Source organism: Diceros bicornis, chromosome 2 (assembly GCF_020826845.1).
Source record: "Diceros bicornis minor isolate mBicDic1 chromosome 2, mDicBic1.mat.cur, whole genome shotgun sequence".
Lineage (NCBI taxonomy): Eukaryota > Metazoa > Chordata > Mammalia > Perissodactyla > Rhinocerotidae > Diceros > Diceros bicornis.
In genome coordinates, this window is record NC_080741.1 from 86972782 (window position 1) to 86993164 (window position 20383).

A 20383-nucleotide genomic window follows, 5' to 3' on the forward strand; every position below is an offset into this window, starting at 1 on the left:
ATCCCTGACAGAGCAGAAAGGGAAAAAAAAGCCTTCCTCTTCGGGAGCGGGAGGAAACGTCTAGGAGGGGGGAGACGCGGCGCCCAGAGCGCAGCGCGCCGGGTGCGGAGCCCGGAGCCGACACGACGCCGCGCGCGGCCCCGGCCGCCCCCGCCGGCCCCGCCCCCGGAGCCCCGCGCCCCCGCTCACCCCGCGCTCCGCGCCGAATCCCGGGTGAACTCGGCGCTGCCGCTGCCCCGGCCGCCGCCCCCGCGCCCCGCGCCCGCGCCCCCTCCCCGCCCCTCCCGGCCCCGCCCAGCCCCGAGCCTCGCGCCCCGCGCCCCCACTTGCCCTGAGCGCCGCGCGGAGGCCGGCGCGCGCCGGGGGGCGGGGCGGGCGCGGAAGGTGCGGGCCCCGCGGCGCGGCCATGGAGTGAGGCGGCGCGGACTCGCGCTCGGACCGACGGACGCACGCGCGGACCGACGGGCGGCCGGGCTCCGCGCGCTGGAAGATGAACAGAGCAGGTAGGAGGCTCCGCGCGCCCTCGGGCGTGGAGGGACGCGCTCCCAGTCGGGGCCCGCGGGGCGCCGGCAGCGAGCGGCCGAGGTTCGCGGACCCTCCCGCTCTGCTCCGCCTCGGCCGAGCTGCGGGCGAGTCCGGAGTCCCCTCGCGGGGGAGGCCGAGAATCACCGGGGCCCCTGTCCCGGACGCCCGCCCCAGGGACGCCCCGCCGGGCTCGGCGAGGCCGCACCCGGCCATGTCCGCCCTGTCCCACTCCCGCCGCGGACGCCAGCGTGAGGGTCCCCTCGGCAGCCGAGAAAGACTCGCTCTTCGCAAAGGCGACTTGGTCGTACCCCTAAATCCTTGCTCCTGCTCTTCGCTGGCCCCTCCTGGCCCACGGGATCCGTCCGGAGCCCTTCCCCACACCAGGCTCTGTTCCTGGTCCCTCAGTACCCGGCGGCGCACCCTTAAGAGGATTCCTGTTTCCTTCTGCCTCCTAGACCCCGAGCCTTGAAGCTCACTCTCCGGATGAGACTAAAAAGCCCTAAATTACCCCCACCCCCCGCAGCGCCCCCCTCCCGCGCAGCGGCCTGGCCCTGGGCCCTCTTTGTGCCTCCCGCAGGGGACCGAACGCCCAGGGGACGCTCGTCGCCGAGGCTCAGCCCCATCCAGGCGTTCCCTCGCATTCCTCGCCTCTCTGCCCGGTGAATCCGACGGCCAGTTCAAGGATTCCGCGAAACTCGGCATGCGTTTGACAGCGTATATTAGCGATTCCTCCAGAGGGGTGCCATTTAACAGATTTAGTAACTGAGTCTCAGAGATGGGCGGTGCCTGGAACCCAGTTCTCGGGATTCCTGACTCCATCCACGGGAAGCGCAGAAAGTTCCCTCAAAGAGGCGAGTTTGCAAGGCAGCAATGCCAGCTGACTTCGTTTGCCTGCCAAGGAGCAATCGTCACTCTTTTTTTCCTTTTCTCTTAGAATTTAGTAGAAGGCAGTCCTGTCCCCGACCAACACCCTTGTCGAAATACTCCAAACACACATACTCCAAAACACACATCCCTAAAGAAACAGGAAGCCACCATTTTGGCTGTCTTAGAACCATATCCTGCTGCCGTGTGTGTGTGTGTGTGTGTGTGTGTGTGTGTGTGTGTGTGTGTGTGTTGTGGGTTTTTTTCTTTTGTAAATCTTTTTAATGAAAAAAGTCGTTGTCTTAGGAGTGAGGTGCAGACGGGAGATGTTTGGCTGGACTAATCTGACAAGGGAGACACTCAGGGACTTGGAAGCGTGGCAGCCACCTCCCTGCGTCCAGGCCCTGTTGTTGCTGGGCCTGTGGACACCTGGCCAGTGAGCGAATGTGGGTCACAAAATGGGGGGCCGGGGTGGAGCAGGGGTGCCACTTTGTGGGAGTGGAAAAGGCTGGGGCAGGGTCCTGGTGCCCACCAGCCGCTGCTGGAGGAAGGAGGTCGCCTCCTGCCTGTTCTGGCACAGCCCGGACAGAGTCAGGCTAGCTTTTTCCCGCACTCCTAATAAAACGCGCTTTCAGACAATGGTGAGAGTGCTTCCAGTTTTCCCACGTTTCCCTGCTTGAGGCTTGGGCAGGCCCTCCCTTCTCTGAGGATCTGGGGGATGGAGTGAGCCGGCATAAACCTAGAGACAGTTTGGTCCCAGGACGTCTTGGCAGTTGCCACTCTTGGGCTCAGCCATCCTGTAATTCACCTCCAGCATGAATCTGGTTACTCCCTCAGGTGATGGCGGTGATGGAAACTTCACAGAATGACGTCTGTGTGCCATGCTCTGAACGTCCTGATCGTGTGTCACGGTAGTTCAGAGACTCTTTGGGACTGAATCTCAGAACCAGCACATACTTAGTTATGTGACCTTGAGTGGGTTACTTAACCTCTCTGCGCCTCAGTTTCTTCATCTGAAAGATGAGGATCATAAGATCTTTTTCCTTGGGTTCCCATGGTTACGTAAAGCTTGTAAGGTGCCTGGAACAGTGTCTGTGACAGTATAAGCGATGAGTAAATATGAGCTAATATTTATTGGGTGCTTACTTACTATGAACCAGGTACTGCTTTTCAGTGTTTGACTTGTATCAATTCACTTTTCACAGTAACCTCATGAAGTGAGTACTCTTGCTGTTCCCATTTTATAGGTGGAAAAACTGAGCTGCAGGGATTTTATGGTCACTGACTTAATGAGGAGCCAAGACAGGATTGAAACACAGACTGTTAGCCTGAGAGCCTGCTTTTTTATCCAGTGCCTAACACATAGCAGGTACACAGGAAGTGTTTGCCCATTGACTTAAGTGTCTCATGATGTCTATTTCCCTTGAACTTCTCATCAGCCTAATGAAGAAAGGGGGTATTTCTTCCATTTCACCAAGCAAGAAACTGAGGCCCAGAGAGGCAAAGTGGCATGCCCAAGATCACATAGCTGATGTGTGGCAGAGCTGGGATTGGAGCCCAGGTCTGTCTGAGCCTGGCCCATGCTCGTCCCACTCTGTCCCAGGCTGTCTTCCCAGTAACTGGCCTGTCGTGGGTAACTGGACTAGCCTAACAGCCGCCTAATTAGAAATCATCAGGCTTGGCTTGGACATTCCAGCAGCTGCCCAGGCGTGAAAGTGAAATTAAGATGCAACAGGAAGGTGAAATTGGAAGAGAGTTACTCTTGGAACATATGGTTATGAGAGTTCCAGGGGGAGTATAGTGACTTGCAGTTGAAACAGACTCGGGACGAGATGGGGATAGCAGGGGACATCATAACAAGAGCCATGAGTTTAATAGACTGTAGTCAGCCAGAGCAGAAGGCACTTTCTGACTTTTTGGTGCAGTCCCCTCACTGTACAGGTGGGGAAACAGGCTCAGAGAGGGGAAGGGACTTGCCCAAGGTCACACTTCCAGTTAGTAGCAGAGCCAGGAGTGGAGATCAGAGTTCCTGACTCCCAATCCAGTGCTCCTGCCAATACCCCTTCTAATTTAACCTCTACATAGCTGACGAGGGAGCAGCAGCATGAATCTGTGAGTGAGAGATATTTAGTTATAATAGAGAGAGAAAATATAAATTGGTACCAGGGGGCTGGCTGGGGATGATTTCTATCACCAGAAGCTGTTAAAAAATCTCTTCCTCCTGTCGCTGTGGTTTCCCCACCCCCCAGTTGACTCTTGGCATCTTGGCTGGAAGGGTGTTCTGCATTCGAGTCATCCTCAGGCACAGCAAATTGCCATGAGGTCCTGGGTGTTGGTAACTCAGGGTGGGGAGGGTGTGACCCCCAGGCTCTGTGATAACAGGAAGAGAGAAGGTTCGTGCAGCAGCCAGAAGGAATCCGGAAGCAGCAGAGGGTCTACCGGCTCCATCCATGCTGGGTTCTGGACCGTCAGAAAGTTAAGCCTAACCCAGAGGAGGAAATCCCAGCTCTGATTTATCCTGTAGTCCTCCACCCCCACCATACTCTAAAGCTCAGCCAAACTGGACTCTTGGTCACACTCCCAAAGGGCTCACATCTAAATGCCTCTGGGCCTCTGCACGGTCTGTTCCCTCTGCCTGAAATACCCAACCTCTTTTTTTTTTTGTGAGGAAGATTAGCCCTGAGCTAACATCCAATGCCAATCCCCTTCTTTTTGCTGAGGAAGACTGGCCCTGGGCTAACATCCGTGCCCATCTTCCTCTACTTTATATGTGGGACGCCTGCTGCAGCATGGCTTGACAAGCGGTGTGTCGCCCCGGGATCCGAACCTATGAACCCCCGGGCCACCGAAGTAGAGTGCCTGCACTTAACTGCTACGCCACCAGGCTGCCCCCTGCAACCTCTTTTTTGATTATGAAAATCTTCCCTGTCCGTCAACATGCACCCCGTTGCTCCCTCTTTCCTGGGTCTTCACTAGGCAGAATTGGTCTGAGACCCAAATAACCTTGTACTGAGGGCAAGGGCTCTATCCCATTTCTTTTTGTGAGGGAGGCAGGAAGGGAGCAGAGCTGGAGGCTCTCACACTCCCTTCATTTTCTGCCCTCCCTCCTCAGTCTTTTTTGCTGGCTCCTTCTCGTAACCTTGGCCCTGCTGTTTTCTCTGTCCACACTCATTCACTTGGTGATCTCACCAGGCTTATGCCTTAAATTCCATCTCTGGGATGGATGCCTCCAGCCAGCCCTCTCCTGGGAACCCAGACGGGTGTATCCCAGGGCCCACTCCGCATCTCCACCCAGGTGTGTGAGAGGTAACTCAGATTCAGCACGTGCAAACTGAGATTCTGATTTTCCCTCCCCAGCACCCACAGCCTTCCCCCGTTCAGTTGGTGCCACTTCACTTTCCAGCTGCTCCTACTCGGAACCTTGGTGTTGTCCTTGACTTCTCTCTCTTACCCCATAGCCACTCTGTCAGCACATCCTGCCGGCTCTACCCTCGTGTTCAAAATCTGACTCCTTTTTACCACCTTCGCTGCTACTGCCTGGCCCACGCTTCCATCATCTGTTGCCTGGGTTATTGCAAGAGCCTCCTCACTGGTCTCCCTGCTTCATCCTCACCAGTTCTATTCCATCCTTCCATCCTCACCGCTTCTGTTCCATCCTCAACGCTTCTGTTCCATCCTCAACGCTTCTATTCCATCCTCAGCACTTCTGTTTAATCCTCACCACTTCTGTTTATTTCAGCACATTAGCCAGAGCATTCATGTCCTCCTGCAGCTCAAGGCCCTGCATAATCTACACCCTCCCCGTGACCCCTCTGACGTCATCGCCTGCTTCCCCGCTCCGTCGCTCCCTCCCTCCCTTCCAGCCACTCTGGCCTCCTTGAACACGCCAAGTGAGTCCTGGCTCCCTCACCTCTTTCAAGTCTTTGGTCTAATGTCCTCTCAGTGAGGCCTGTCCTGGTGACTCTATGCAAAATTGCGAAAACACCCAACTCCAGTCTTGTTCCATGGACTTATGATCATCTAACCTATAGTATGTAATGTACTTACTCTTCTTATTGCTTATCTCCCACTAGAATGTAGGGTCCACGAGGGACGGGGTCTTGGTTTTGTTTATTGATGTATCCAAAGAATCTAGATGAGTGCCTGGCACGTAGTAGGTGCTCAATAAATCTCTCTTTAATGGAATTGGATTAAAGGAGGTTGGATGAGAGCAAATGAAAGCCAGTCATTCACCTTGTGGTCAGGTCAGGCTGGACTCAGCCTTACGTGAGTTTCACACCTAGCTGTCCTGGTCTCTCTGGCCTCAGCTTTCCTGCATTGTACCCTTCTCTGCCTCACCAGAAGCTGGGAGCCCTGAATCTCCACTGTAGAAGAAATGCTCAGTGGCAAAAGGGTGAAGGCAGAGGTTCACATGACTGGACCAGGAAGCAGGAAATCCACATTCTACCTGGGCCCTGCTCCAGACATGCTGAGTAGCCCCATGCCAGTCACCTGCCCTCTCTGTGCCTCAGTTTCCTCATCTTTCAATGAGGAGTCAGACAAGGCCTTTCTGATTCTGGCATCCTTTGTTGTCAGAGGGGATGCAGCTTCAGAGCTGGAAGCAGGGTGGGGATGCTGTGTGTTTATCATTCCTAGGGGCTCCTGTGGGGAAGGCATTTTCTTGCAGGATCACGCCTCAGATGCCCACGGGAACCTTTGTCGAGGAGACGGTGCCCACAGATCGATAGCTTCATTGGATGAAGGGGGGGTGGCGGTGGGGGCGATGCAGCCAAAGTGACGGTCATTTTTCACGGCCCTTCTGTCCCGTCTCATGGCACCCATGCGAAATACCACCTGTTAAGGATGAGAAATGAGAGTCCCCACCCCCAAAGAATAATTTTCATGCCGATGCCTGACACCTAATACTGAAGGCTTGAAGCTACTATTGTCTAATATGTCAGTGTAGAGCAAGACTCATACCAGGGGAAGATGTGGGGTAGGCAAAACTTGATTTTATTAGAACCATAATAGCTACTGTTTATTCGGTACTCCTGTGTGAAGGCCTGCTACTAAGCACTTTAAATGTATTATATATCTTTTAATCTTCATAACCTCTTGAGAGTAGGTGTTACTGTTGTACCCATTTTACAGAGGAGGAATCTGAGGCTCAGTTTCATAGATTGTAAGTGGCAAAGTCAGGATTTGAACCCAGATCAGCAAGGCTCCAAAGGCTCACTTTGTTACTCCACGTTGACAGGTAGCTGAAGCTTAGCTATTTAAGCTCCAAATATTTGTGGGGTTTTTTTGGTTTATTTTTTTGTTTTGTACTTCACTAATTTGGACAGATATTTTTCTAAACTAGGAGATATCTGATTGCTTATGGAAACAAGGAGTTGAGAAGTCACTTACTCTCTCTTGAAGCCTCCGGGTTGTCATCTGGATGTCAGTGGCTGGCTTGGTGTGGATGCAGATGAGTGTGGGTGTGGGTCGGGGGTTGATGCAGCGGGTGCTTTAGCCTTCAGAGCCTTGGCAGCTGTGCGTCTTCTCGCCGGTTTGTGCCGTCGGCTTCCACATCTTAGAACTGGCAGTATTCCCGCTCTCACTGCCTCCCCTCGGCCCCGCCTGAGTATCTGTGCACTGGGCAACCAGACAGCTAAGTTCATTAGATTTATGTGCAGAGTACAAGGAAAGAGGCTCTGAAATCAAGCCCTTTCGGGGACAGAGTGCATGGCCTTTATAACCCTATATTATTGCTATTCCTGTACTATTGCTGTATTATTATTTCCTTTGGGGCTTCCCCAGCTGAATTTGACATAGTTCTCCCAGTTTAGGGGAGATGATATTGGCTTTGGCTTCAGACATATTGAAATTGAGGTGCCATTGGGCCAGTCCCATGGAGATGGGTTAAAGAGTCCCTTAGCCAGCACCCACATGTGGCTCCTGGGCACTTGAAATGTGGCTAGTTGGAATTGTGATGTGCTGTAAGTGTAAAATATACGTTAGATTTTGAGGACTTAGGACAAAAAAGAATGTCAGATGTCTCACTAGTGAATTTTATATGTTGATTACGTGTTGATCCAAACATAATTCATTGATTACATGATGGTATACAAAAAGATAATATTGGGGATATACAGAGTTGAAAGAATGTATCATTAAAATTAATTATACCTGTTTCCTTTTTGCTTTTTAATGTGGCTAGGAGAAAATTTAAAATTACATATGTAATGATAAATGTGGCTCACATATTTCTGTCAGACGACTGGGGTTGGATGCTGTGAGGATTTAACTGGGAGTCAGACGCGTGGGCAGGAGAGGAGTTTGCTGACAGACCTCCAGGCCCTCTGCTCCATCTTCCTTCTGTCACAAGCCAGGCTGGCCTTCTGAGGCTGCGCTGTGTGAAACCCACCCTTCGTGGGGTAGGACTGGGAGATGAGACTGGGCTGAAGAGGAGACTGTACATCCTAATCTGTGGGCACTGGGGAGCCGGGCACTGCTTTTGAAGCAGAGACGTCAGGATGGAGTTGCAGTCCTGGGACTCTGCATTCCTCATGCTGCCTGCAGTGTGGCTGGGGGCTTGGAAGCACAGGAAGGTGGTGTGGAAGCGAGGGCTGGCTTGGGGCAGGAGAGATGCTGAGCTTGGAGTGGGCAGCTACTCCCTTGACCCTTCCACTTGTCCAGGTCCCTCCCATCCTGCAAAATTTAGCTGCAAGTTCACCTTCTCCAGGAGGTCTTCTCCAGCCGTGGCAACTCTCGCTTCTCTAACTCCTGTTGCATGTGTGGTTTGTACCACATCTTTTTTTTTTGAGGAAACTTGGCCCTGAGCCAGCATCTGTTGCCTATCTTCATCCTTTTTTCCCTTTTCCTCCCCAAAGCCCCAGTAGATAGTTGTATGTCATAGTTGTACATCCTTCTAGTTGCTGTATGTGGGACACAGCCTCAGCATGGCTGGATAAGTGGTGCGTAGGTCCGTGCCCGGGATCTGAACCAGCAAACCCCAGCTGCGGAAGCAGAGTGCACGAACTTAACCTCTGTGCCACTGGGCCGGCCCCGTGTACCACATCTTTTATTCTGCCATGGTTAGTAGATCCTCAGCATCCACAAGGGAAGAGACATTTTGCAAATATCCATGTTGAAAAATACTATATAATTTCTCCCGTGAGATTTGGACGCCTGTGAAATTTGGATGCAGGGCAGTTAGCTGGACACCAGTCTTGACGCATGTGGAACTCAGAGGGGACCCTCAGAAGAATCATATGTCTCTGTCACAAACCTTTGGTGTATCATTCTTGAGGGAATAAGATGATGGCTATTCAGTCATAATATTCCAGGGGTCTGCAGTGCTCTCCTCCAGTTGCTCTGTTAGTGTGGTCTCCCTAACTCAACTGTGAGTGCTAAGCAGAAGTATTCTTCTCTTCTTGACCCTGGAAGGCCCTACCGTCTACAGTGCTGTGCATGTGGATAGTAGGGATCCAATGAATTAACTGTAGAATGAAGGTAAGCTGCATGAGGATAGCTGGGATGGCGACTGTCGAGGTCAGCATCGTCTCGTGAGTACCTGGCACATGGAAAGCGTTTACTCTGTCGTTGTTGAATGGAGGAGTGCAATGATTGGACACCCGTATCTGAGGCGTACAAGATGTCAGTCACTTGGGTTTTGTTAGCTGGACTGTGTATAGAACAAAAGTCTGTTCACTTTGTTTACAGAATGAATCTTTAGTGGAAGGTCAAGGGATTTTAAAGATGATAGTGGAGGGCAACTTAAAACAGAATGTAGTAGATTGTGTTCCCATGGGTTGGGAAACCATCTTCAGTGTTCTCAAAAATGGTAAGTAGGAGACTCTGAATGGAAATAAAGGTAACTGTACTTTTTGTCTCCTTCTTTTCTCTATTTTCATCCTTTAGATTCACCAAAACCACCAGTCGCTCCCAAGCCAAAGATTGCCAGTCCCCTCACGCCAGTGACGGCACCCAAATTTCCTTCGTCACCCCGGCCTGATAGTCTTCCCAGTCCCAACTCCATGTCTAGGGGGCCGAAACCCCCCATTGCCCCTAAGCCCAGGCTGGCCACCCCCAACGAGTGGAGAGCCAGCATGTGCATGATCAACAGCTTGAACAAATGCAGCAATGGGAAGCTGCTCTGTGTAGACAGGGGGCTTTATGAAGAGCACCAGTCCAACCTGGAATGTTCCGAGTCTGAGGCAGACAAGGATTACATCGTGGTCCCCAGGGCTCCGCCGAGGGAAGATGAACCCAGGGATGGGGATCCTGTGGAGAATGCAGTCATGGTGCCTCTGGATGCCACTGGGGAAGATGCCTGCCAGGAGGGAGGCGAGGAGTGTGACACAGAGGGGACGGGAGCGGCTGAGGACTTGGCTACCCCAGCCAAAGTGGTGCTGAGTGGAGAGGGTGACGAAGGGTTAGCCCCCACTCCTGAGAACATGGAGGAGGAGGACTGTGCCCGTGACGCAGCGGCGGAGGAGCAAAAGTTCACAAGTGAGGAGGAAGAGAAGCTGGTGGAGGAACACACGTTCAGCCTGGAGGACAAGAGCCCTCGGGATGGAGAGGCAGTCTTTCTGAGCGATATCATCCTAACTCATGTCAGTTTAGAGGATCCAGCAGCTCCTGAGGAGGAGCCGGGGGCCCCTGGGACACCCAGGGAGGCAGAGGAGAATGGCGAGGAAGGCTGTGCCAGTGCAGAACCCGGGGCGCCAGATGCGCATGTAGATGCCAGCAGGCCCACCGAGGGGGACACTGAAGACGCCAGCGAGGATCCACCGGAGAATGAGGGATTGGCCCCGGGCATCCGGGAGGCGGAGATGGCCACAGACAGCCCTGAAATCTCTGAGGAGTGTGAGGACGCCACAGGCGGTGGTGACCAGAATGATCAGGATGAGCCATCTGAGCAAAATGAGGACACTGACCAGGAAGAAGTGGCAGCAGTCACCCAGGAGGCGGGAGAAGACCCTCTAGAGAGCGAAGACCCCGTGCAGGATGAACCTGCTGAGGAGAGCTGCCAGATCATTCCTTTTGAGAGTGACTATACGGACGACTTCGTGGCCTCACTCTCTACGAGTCCCTACGAGTTCTTCCCGACCGAGAGCACCTCCTTCTGTAGCGAAAGCTACTCTCCTTTTTCCGAATCAGCAAGAGGCTTAGAGTCTGAGCAGGAAGCACAGTCGAGAGGACCTGTGGAGCAGGACCCTCTGGCTGGAACTTCATGTGGCCAGTGTGGCTCCCTGCAGGGTGGCACTGAGGAGGGCCCCGCTGTTCCTGATGCGGTCGTGCCGGAGGATGAGGACGCTGCGGATGACGCGCTCACCAACCCCTATGAGATGGGAGTTGGCCTGGCGTGTGGGGCTGACCCTGGAGAGGGAGAGCAGCCTGAGACACGGGCTGCATCAGACGCCCTGGGTGATTCTGGCGTGATAGAAGAAATGGATTCTGATGCTGAGGGTGGCCTGGTCACCATCGACAGAAAGAACATCATCACGAGGGCCAGGCCCCACTCTGGGAAGGTGGCTGGCTATGTCCCAGAAACCGTCCTGGAAGAAACTGGACCAGAAGCTGGCTCATCAGCTGTCGGCATTGGAGGTGCCAAGGAGGTGAGAAAGACGGTTCTGTCGTTGGAGGGGAAGCCACTGGAAGCCAGCAGGGCCTTGCCAGCAAAGCCCAGAGCCTTCACTTTATACCCTCGATCGTTCTCCGTGGAAGGCCGAGAGATTCCCATCTCCTTGTACCGGGAGCCGGAGGCATCTGGCTTAGACGACCATAGGATCAAAAGGAAAGACGACAACCTTTCTCTGCCCTGTATGATTGGCTCCTCTGGGAGTTTCTCCCAGAGGAACCACCTTCCATCCAGTGGCACCTCGACACCGTCTTCCGTGGTTGACATCCCACCCCCTTTCGACCTGGCCTGTATCACCAAAAAGCCCATCACAAAGAGCTCTCCCTCGCTCCTGATCGAGAGCGAGCCCCCAGACAAGCATACCAAGAAGAAGAAATCTTCCTTCAAGCGGTTCCTGGCGCTGACGTTTAAGAAGAAGAGCGAGAGCAAAGTGCACGTGGATGTCAGTGTGTCTTCCAGGTCCTCCTCAGAGTCCAGCCACCATGGGCCTTCCAGGCTGCTGGAGATTGACCGAAGGAGCCTCAGCAGCTCGCCTCAGCTTAAGGCTCGGACCGGCAAGCTCCGGGCTTCTGAGTCGCCCTCCTCCCTCATCTTCTACAGGGATGGCAAGAGGAAGGGCGTCCCTTTCAGCAGGACGGTGTCCAGAGTGGAGTCCTTTGAAGACCGCTCCCGGCCCCCCTTTCTGCCCTTGCCCCTGACCAAGCCACGGTCCATCTCGTTTCCCAACGCCGACACTTCGGACTACGAGAACATTCCAGCCATGAACTCGGACTACGAAAACATCCAGATTCCGCCCCGGAGGCCAGCAAGGGCCGGGACATTTACGAAGCTGTTTGAAGATCAGAGCAGAGCCCTGTCAACAGCAAACGAAAACGACGGCTACGTGGACATGAGCAGCTTCAACGCCTTTGAGAGCAAACAGCAGAGTGCAGAGCAGGAAGCAGAAAGGTACCGTGACATTGTGTTTTCTTTGTTGTTTTGCGAGTATAACTATCCAAGAGGCAAGCTTAGGTGTAGGGGGCAGAATGGACTTGCCTTTTTAGCCTCAAGCTCTATTTCTTTCTAGCTGTGTGACTTGGGGTGAGTGGCTTTACCTCTCTGAGCCTCAGTTACTGCATCTGTGAAATGGGATTCATGCTACCTCCTGGCAGAGTTTGAGAAGATCAGAGTAGGTAATCTATGTGAAAAGTGTTGTCTAAAATGCCAGATACAGTACAAATGTGAGCATTTGTATTTCCATTGTTTGGGAGACATTTCTCATCTCCTAGGTAGATGGCTTTGCTACTCCCCTCTGGGGAGGTCACCAAGAGAGAAGGTTCTGGAATCTTGCCAAGCTAAGTATCTTTCACCATCAGGAAAATACCCTAAATTGAGATTGATACCTTTTTATTGTGTAAATGAACACTCTATTCAAGGGAACTAGAAAAGGCTATTTAAATTGTTTAAAGAGCTAAAGGTGCCTTGAGCTAAATTTCTGAGTAGAAGTCTTTAAGAGGTTCATCCAAGTGGATTTTTCTTTTCTTTTCTTCTTTTTTGGACTCATGCACCTGGGAAGTAAGAGTGAAACACTGAAATTATTGATGAGAGTGGGATTTTCTGACCCCACCTTCCCGAGGCTGGCTGAATGCCCTTCTTGATTATCCCAAGTGGATAACTGCCAAATCTCGCTGTTCCTTATATGTTGTGGATGCAACTTAACTGCGACACAGTTCCACCTCAGCCGTTTATACTCTTTGGGGGTGCCTGATCTGAATTACTGAAAAGCCAAGGTGGTGGAGATTTTAAAGGAAATCCTGATTCTTTCCCCTCGTGTGCAGTAACTTACCCGCCAGTCCTGCACAGCCTTGCTGCTGGGAATTCCTAGGGGGCCTGCAGTCATGAATAGATAAGAATGCTTTGCAGTTAGCATTATCTGTTGCCAGAGTATAGACGCTCGAAGTGTTTGTGTAGTTTATTCTTCTGAGTTTTTTACGTGGTCCCCTGGCTCCATCTTCTCCCGACTGCAAGTCTGGGTAAGGCTAAAATCAGTTCTTTCTGGGATGAAAGGGTGTTTGCTGGAGCAAAGGTGAACACCAACACTGCCAGAGGGACCAAGTGTAATTTGGACAATGTGGACGTGCAAACTCTAAGAGGGTGAGCGCAGCAGAGCCGACAAGTTCACTGCGTTAATGGTGACGCAGCCCTAGCAAGTGCCTCTGAGCGCTAATGAAAATAGAGCCAAGCTTTGAAACCTTAAGATCTCATGCTGGAAAGGACCTCAGAGGGCCCATGGTCAAACCGCCACCTCTAACAGGTCTGTCTCTTAACCCAGTCTGTACCTGAATTCCTCAAGCCACAGGGAACTCACCACCTCCCAGAGCTGCCTCCTCTGTAGCTAGGTACTCTGATTAAGTTCTTTCTGACTGAGGCGAAAGCTGTCTGCCTCTGACATCCCTACCCCACACGTGCTGGCTCGCCCTCTCAAGCCCAGTGAGAGCTCATATCCTCTTTAGTATGACAGCCGTTCAGAAATTGAAATATGCTTCTGTAGAATCACAGAAGTTTAGAGCTGGAAGGAAACTTCAGACAACATTTGGTCCTGTTACAGAGGAGGAAACTGAGGCACAGAGAGGGAAAGGGACTTGCCTAAGGTCTCTCAGCAATTTAGTGGAGAAATAAGTGCCAGGACTCAGATTTCCTGACTCCTGGTTCAGGAATTTGCAGTGAATTATGCTAAGGGATGCCAGGTCTGCTTGTGCACTCTGTGCACTGCACAACTGCTTTTGGTCCATATATGGTGCCCCCTGGGGTTATGCAGTGTGCAGGCTGCTTGGCCGTATGTAAGGCCCTGTTGCCTTGATCTGTATTTTGTCCAAAAAACAAAACACTTCCTTAATAGCATGACAGTAAGGGAATAAAATACCCGAGACAATGCTAATGCTACCATGTCTTGACTGCCTGCTGTGTGCCAGGCAGTGGACTAGGTGCTTTCCCTGCATCATCTCACATTTGCTGCCACAGCCTGGGGCCTTGGTTGAGTGTCCTGAACTGTCAGACTGCATTTCAGAAGTGCTGTTGCCCCACTCTGATACTCTTTCACCGAAGGCCAGGCCGACTGGGATAAATCTCCTGGGCAGGAATCACATCCTCTTGGACGTCAGTCAGTGAGCAAAGCTTTCTTCTGTTTTCCTGCATGAAAGAGATGGAAGCAGAGGGGGAGAAAAATCCCCACTTTGGGCTGGAACAGGTCTGGGCAAGGGAGGTTTCAGACACGTCAAGTTGAGGGGCACGAGGGCCTGCCATGCGTTGGGGGGCCCACTGCCTCTTTGCCTGGATGGGAGCTCGGAGAATCTAGTGGAGGGGTGCTGCTGATCTGAGACGCGTGCCCGGGGGTGCTTCGGGTTGGACGGGACAGGACAAGAGGGTGGAGAGGCGGTTCCTTCCTCCCGCTACTTGTCCTGCCCCACATCTTGCTTCGGCGTAAGGATCAGAGGCAGAAGCCAAGATAAATATCAACAGTCCTGAGAGCACAGAGCAATGCATCAGGAGACCCGTGGGTTCAAGCCCGCCCAGTCGCTGAACTGCTGTGGGATCTTGGAAAAGCTGGGCCACGTTGCTCATCTGTAAAATGTTAGGGTTGGAGCAGGTCTGTGTTTTTCAACCATTCGCCTTTCTTGTACCAGCTTGATATTTCCATTATATCACCTATATTATCACTCACTTATTATTTGTCTTTAAAGCAGTCTATCTTTTTTACTTAAAAAATGTTTAGAAGAGAAATTTTATGTCACTATTGGGAAATGGAAAACTATTATTTGTCATAAATAGAAAGCAACTGTACAAATAAGATACAAAGAGTAATAAAATAACAGGGGTAAAGTCTAGCTTGAGGTCATTACTTGCCAAGGCCGTGAGCTGGAGGCCTGGTCCCTTTGTTAAACAGGGAGAGGTGTTAAAGCCATCCTGGCACCACAGAGACTTTCTACTTGGCATAATCAGAAGGATTCAAAAAAACTGAAGAGGGAATAACTCTCTTGGTGTGATTATTTAAGTCTGAGTCCTTTTTCCACTGAAAGTACCTCCCTTCAGGAAATGTGTAGTGTGTATAATAGAATTCAGAGACACCTTAGAGACCCCTAAGTCAGAGCAGCAGCTCAGGGTCTGATGGATGATTATAACGTTTCTTTTATGCGGTTACTTCCTTTGAGATTTGTATACACAGATAATAACATTTTAGGAGCTACAATAATATTCTTATTATCAATCTTCTATCTTATTATTGTATACGTTGTTACCTATGTACATTTTTCCCATGGTATACCAAAAAAGGTTTTGTCATCCTTTAGTTTAAAGTGTGTCCCGGGGCCGGCCCGGTGGCGCAAGCGCTTAAGTGCGTGCTCCGCTGTGGCGTGGCGGCCCGGGGTTTGCTGGTTCGGATCCCGGGCGCGTGCTGATGCACCGCTTGTCAGGCCATGCTGTGGCGGTATCCCATATAAAGTGGAGGAAGATGGGCACAGATGTTAGCCCAGGGCCAGTCTTCCTCAGCAAAAAAAGAGGAGGATTGGCAGATGTTAGCACAGGGCTGATCTTCCTCACAAAAAATAAATAAATAAATAAAGTATATCCATAAAACAGTCTTTTTTTCCTGATTGACCCTTGTGCAAAAAAAAAAGGACTAGAGATCTAGCCCAGCGCTGTTACTTTTCAAATAGGGTGTTTATGTCCTCATACTCTTGGTTGGAGAAACCTGGTCTTTAATTCTGAATATCCCCTGGCAGCTCAGTGTGTTGGTTACGTACCAGGAGCTTAATAAATGTATGTTGATGACCAGGGGTTTCATGATTCCATGCAAACTGGTGATTTTGAGCTTCACCAGGGGGAAGAACTATCATTTATTAAGTGCCTATCTTCAGCAACACAGTGCCAAGTACTTTGTATACACTTATTAAATATCCATTTGATGCAGAACACTGCACAAACTGGTTTGTCCTAAGTGTCTCATTTAAATCCCTGGAATTGTGTGTTTGTTTTTTGCATGATGATGATAATCACTCAGCACTGTCATCAGTACAGATCCCTGATGCCACCCTTTCCCCACGTTTCATTATGAAAATATTCAAACTTACGGAAAAGTTGAAAGTGGTTTTACAGTGCACATCCATGTGCCCACCACCTAGATTGTTCTATTAACATACGGCTATACTGGCTTTTCTCATCTCTTTCTGCCCAGTGCTCTCTCCGTCCATTAATGCATGTTGTTTTTGATGCATTTGTGGTGGCTTTTTATGTTTACAGATGAGGGCACTGCAGCCCAGGGAGGGCCTGTGATAGCACAGTGGCTGAGCATGAAGGCTTTTGAGCTGAGCTGCCTGGGTTTCAGTCTACACTCCACCACTTACTATCTGTGTGACCTGAGACAAGTCACTTCCCTCTGTCTGCCTCAGTTTCTTTATCTGTAAAAGGGGATGATAATAGTACCTGCCTCATAATGTCATTAAGACTACATGAGTTAACACAGCACATAGTGAACTGATCAGTAAGCGTTAGCTGTTATTAAGTGACAAGGTCAAGGTCACCTAGTGGTAGATGCAGGATTTGAATTTGATCCCAGAGGTGGGTGGAGAATCTGGTCCCTTTCGCAGTGGGTTGTCTCTGTTTCTGTCTTTCTCTCTTAAGACAATTCCTCTGCGTGTTTTTGACGCAGGGTTCAGGACATTACATCAATAAAACCTGGACCAGGAATTTGCCAGCTTCAGCTATGGGTGTAGGTGAGGTGATATGAACTATCCTCTATCACACAGGTAGTAAATGGCCAAAACAAAAATTCGAACCCCAGTCTTTCTGACTCTCAATCCAGTGTTCTTTCCACTTCTACCCATTTTCCGTGGTTGAAAAATGCCACATCACTGGTGGTCTTTGTCCGACAGCTGGAGAGGGTCTCCCTTGCAGGAGACAGGCTGGTAGAGCCAGCACCAAATGTGGGCTTTGCTTGTTGGTCACGAGGGCACGAGGAAGAGAGGAAGGGCGCTTTCCTTGCTCACGGCTGGTGGGTGGTTGCTCTGTGGGCAGTCCACCAAGAAGACTGGCAGGCTTTCCTGGAACTTGCTCACGAGGTGCTCAGATGTGCTTCCCTCCCCCAGGCCACATTGGGGACCCTGCCGTCCCGTGGCCAGCCGTGCCTGTGGAGCAACCCAGAGTTCTGGGTTTGGAGCAGGTCGTCTGCTTGGGATGGCACTGCTGATTAGGGGAGCTTCAGATGACTCAGCCCACCCACACGGCAGCTCGGGAGTGCCTGTGCCTTCCAGAGAGAGCTGTGGAAGGTCCGAGGGCCAGCGTTTCAGGACTCCCTCTCCCAGCCCGGGGTCCTTACAGAGCTGTATGTTGCTGGAATGCAGCTCGAATTATGTGCTTGAGAGTTTGTGGGTTGGCCACATTATACAGCATGCGGATGAGGATAAGGAGTGCCCAAGTCCAGGTAACTGAATATTTCGGCTAACTGATGATGCCTATTTGAGAAATGAGTAATTCTGAGGCGGGAACTGTGCTGAATGAAGCATGGAAGGAGAGAGGTGGACCAGATGCTGTCGCTGGCCTCAGGGGGCTTACGGTCAGGGGTGGGAAGAGGACTTAGAGCCAAGTCCCTGAAACGCAAGATAGAAAATACTCAGGACCCAAAAGGGATGAGCCCAGAGGAGGGTGGGAAGGCTTCATGGACACGGTGGCATTGGAGTGGACATTGAAGGAAAAGCAGGATTTTGACATACGGAGGTAGGAGAAGGGTGTGAGAACGTGCCAAGAAACATGGGCCTGTGGGTTTCAGCACGTAAAGCTGCAGTGAAAATGATCTGATCTTGGTTGAGGAGGTGCCTTGTGTCTTTATTCTGGAAAACAGTTCACATCATCTGCAGACGTGGAGAGCACAGGGAGGAGATCAGGGTGAAAGGCTGAAGGACTCAACTCAACGCCGTCGCTTTCTGATTTCCAGCCCTCGCAGTAGAACGTTGCACCAGCTCAGCCTATTCACTCGCTCACTCTGCCAGCATTTGTTCAGCATCTACTAAACCAGCTACTCTTCCAGGTACTAGAAGGGTGAAGGTTCCTGCCCTCGAGGTGTTTTCAGTCTGGCTGGAGAGACAGACTAATGAGGTCATTAGAACCTCGTGTGATAAAGGCTGTGTCAGAGGTCCCTCCGGACAGCTCTGGGGAGCCTTCACTGTCTGGGAGGCACTTGAGGGGGTATTGCGGGAGGAGCAGGAGTTCATGATGGAGACAGTCCAGGAGGAGCACGAGCCTGTGCACAAGGCTGGGGGTAAGAAAAGACCGTGAGGTGTTCAGCTCTGTGGACACATCTGTGAGATGCAGTTGGGAAGGCAGCTTGGGCCTAGGCCAGATGCCATGTGTATGGGCTTGATGAGTTAGCACAGTAGCCCTGGGCAGTGGGGAGACCAGGGTGGGCTTGATGAGTTAGTACGGTAGCCCTGGGCAATGGGGAGACCAGGGTGGGCTTGATGAGTTAGTATGGTAGCCCTGGGCGGTGGGGAGACCAGGGCGGGCTTGGTGAGTTAGTACGGTAGCCCTGGGCAATGGGGAGACCAGGGTGGGCTTGATGAGTTAGTATGGTAGCCCTGGGCGGTGGGGAGACCAGGGTGGGTTTGCAGCAGGGGAGTGCCGTGATGGGGATGGGGCGTTGGCATGGACAGTTGGTTAGCTAGCGGGGTGGGGAGGGGAGGGGATGGAGAGATGGGAAGCAGGGGGATTAGTCAGGAGGCCATTGCAGTGGTTCCCTCCAGAGAAATTGAAGACCAGGCAGGGCTGTGGCAGCAGGAAGAGGCGAGTGGAGTTGTCTCCAGCACGTACACAGCAACCCAGCTCTCCAGGGCTGATTAACTCCAGGGCTGGCTTGGGTCTGCCTTTGCTTTTCTCTTCTCTTTCTTTTATTTATCTGTTACAGTCTGTCTGGTCCCAAATAAATAAAAGATTTGAATTGGTTTCCCATTAAAGACACAGCAAGAAATAATAAGAATTCAGTCGTTAAGATAAAAGTTAAAGGACACAAGCCAAGTAGTCAAGTTGAGGAGGAAATTGTATGGCAGTGCAGACCAAGGGCAGACACTGCAGTGAAAATTCTGAAATCCAGCACAAAATCTAGCATCCGGGCCCCTCCTTCCTCCTCCTCCTCCCCCAGCACACCCCCAGCAGCCTTAGAATGCAGTCAAGATTTTGCTGAAGTGATTCTCCGAGAGAGGGAAACCTGACTTATTTTTCGCAGCCGCAGGCAGTGCTGCAGCAGCAGATGTATGCGTCGTTGTAAAACGAAGGTGGTCTGCAGCCCAGCTCCAAATCTCGGGGGGCCACATGGCAGAGTTGCAGCTAAGCCTCCTGCTGATGAATTCCATTGGTGCTGAGAGCTGCGTGGCTGGATTTTGGCACATCCCAGCCGTGGTATTCATTGATATCGTTATATCTGCCTGTAAGCCAGGAGCCTTCCTATTATTATTATTATGTTTTTGACAAATGAATTCATGCAGAGCTTTCATTAAGTTTCACTGTAAGGACCTAGAAATGCCATAAAAATTATTATAATCTCAAAACCATCACATTCCTAATGCGTGTGGCTGTGCTTCTTGTTGAAATTGACTGATGAGAATGTTCAGTTTTTAATTTTCTGACTTAAAATAAGACCATCTGCAGCTGTTTCTTTTAGCAATAATTTTTAATTAAATGCAATAAAACTTACAGGGAAGGACCCTAATAAGAAAATCGTGTCAGGAACACTTATTGTAACATTTACTAGCGTGATATTGAGGCCCCCAACTATTATTTTCCTTGCAGAGCTGTAATATAGACGAAATCCTGATTAAGTGTTAATCAAAATGTGGTTTTACCTTCATAAAATGGGGGTTTCCCCCGTGGGAGGTGTGAGAACAATTCTCACTAACAGGAGAATTGGTCCCAAGATAACCCAAGATCCGTGGTGAGATGGCAGCAGCAGGTCTCCTGGACCAGCTGAGCCGGGGAGAGCCTCTCTTTGTTCCCCAATGCGTTTGGATGGGGCTGATGCACTGGGGCCTCACTCTTCTCTCCCTGTGGTTTGGGGACGAGCATATCACACAGAGGATGCAGCCAAAGAGAAAAGCCGTCCCTGTGTTTCGTGCCTTCCTTCAGTAAATGTGTATAAAGTCCCTACCACGTGCTGGGCGCTGCTCTGAGCCTCGCATGGTAAGCAGACAGATAAACAGGGTCCCTGCTCTGGCAGAGCTGGTTTTCTACTGGAGGGAGGCAGACAGTAAACAAACTAATACGTAAAAGAGATAATCACAGATAGTGAGATCATTCTTTTGTGATGAGATTATCATTTTGTGAAAAAGAAGAAAGAGCAATGTGATAGAAAGTGGCTGGTGGAATGGC

General features: G+C 51.2%; 1 protein-coding gene across 5 annotated transcripts in view; it reads left to right on the forward strand.

The window, feature by feature from the left end:
- Positions 1–344: 344 nt before the first annotated feature.
- Positions 345–20383, forward strand: part of FGD5 (FYVE, RhoGEF and PH domain containing 5) — a 117310-nt gene continuing 97271 nt past the window's right edge. For 4 of the 5 annotated variants that reach the window (XR_009223453.1, XM_058565764.1, XM_058565755.1 and 1 more), the window contains exons 1-2: positions 345–503; positions 9274–11944. Coding sequence is in view for 4 of the 5 variants with exons in the window: in XM_058565764.1 (XP_058421747.1) it covers positions 491–503; positions 9274–11944 (2684 nt within the window). In the remaining variant the exon portion in view is untranslated. The remainder of the gene's footprint in view (positions 504–9273; positions 11945–20383) is intronic. The other variant, XM_058565748.1, reaches the window with a different exon arrangement.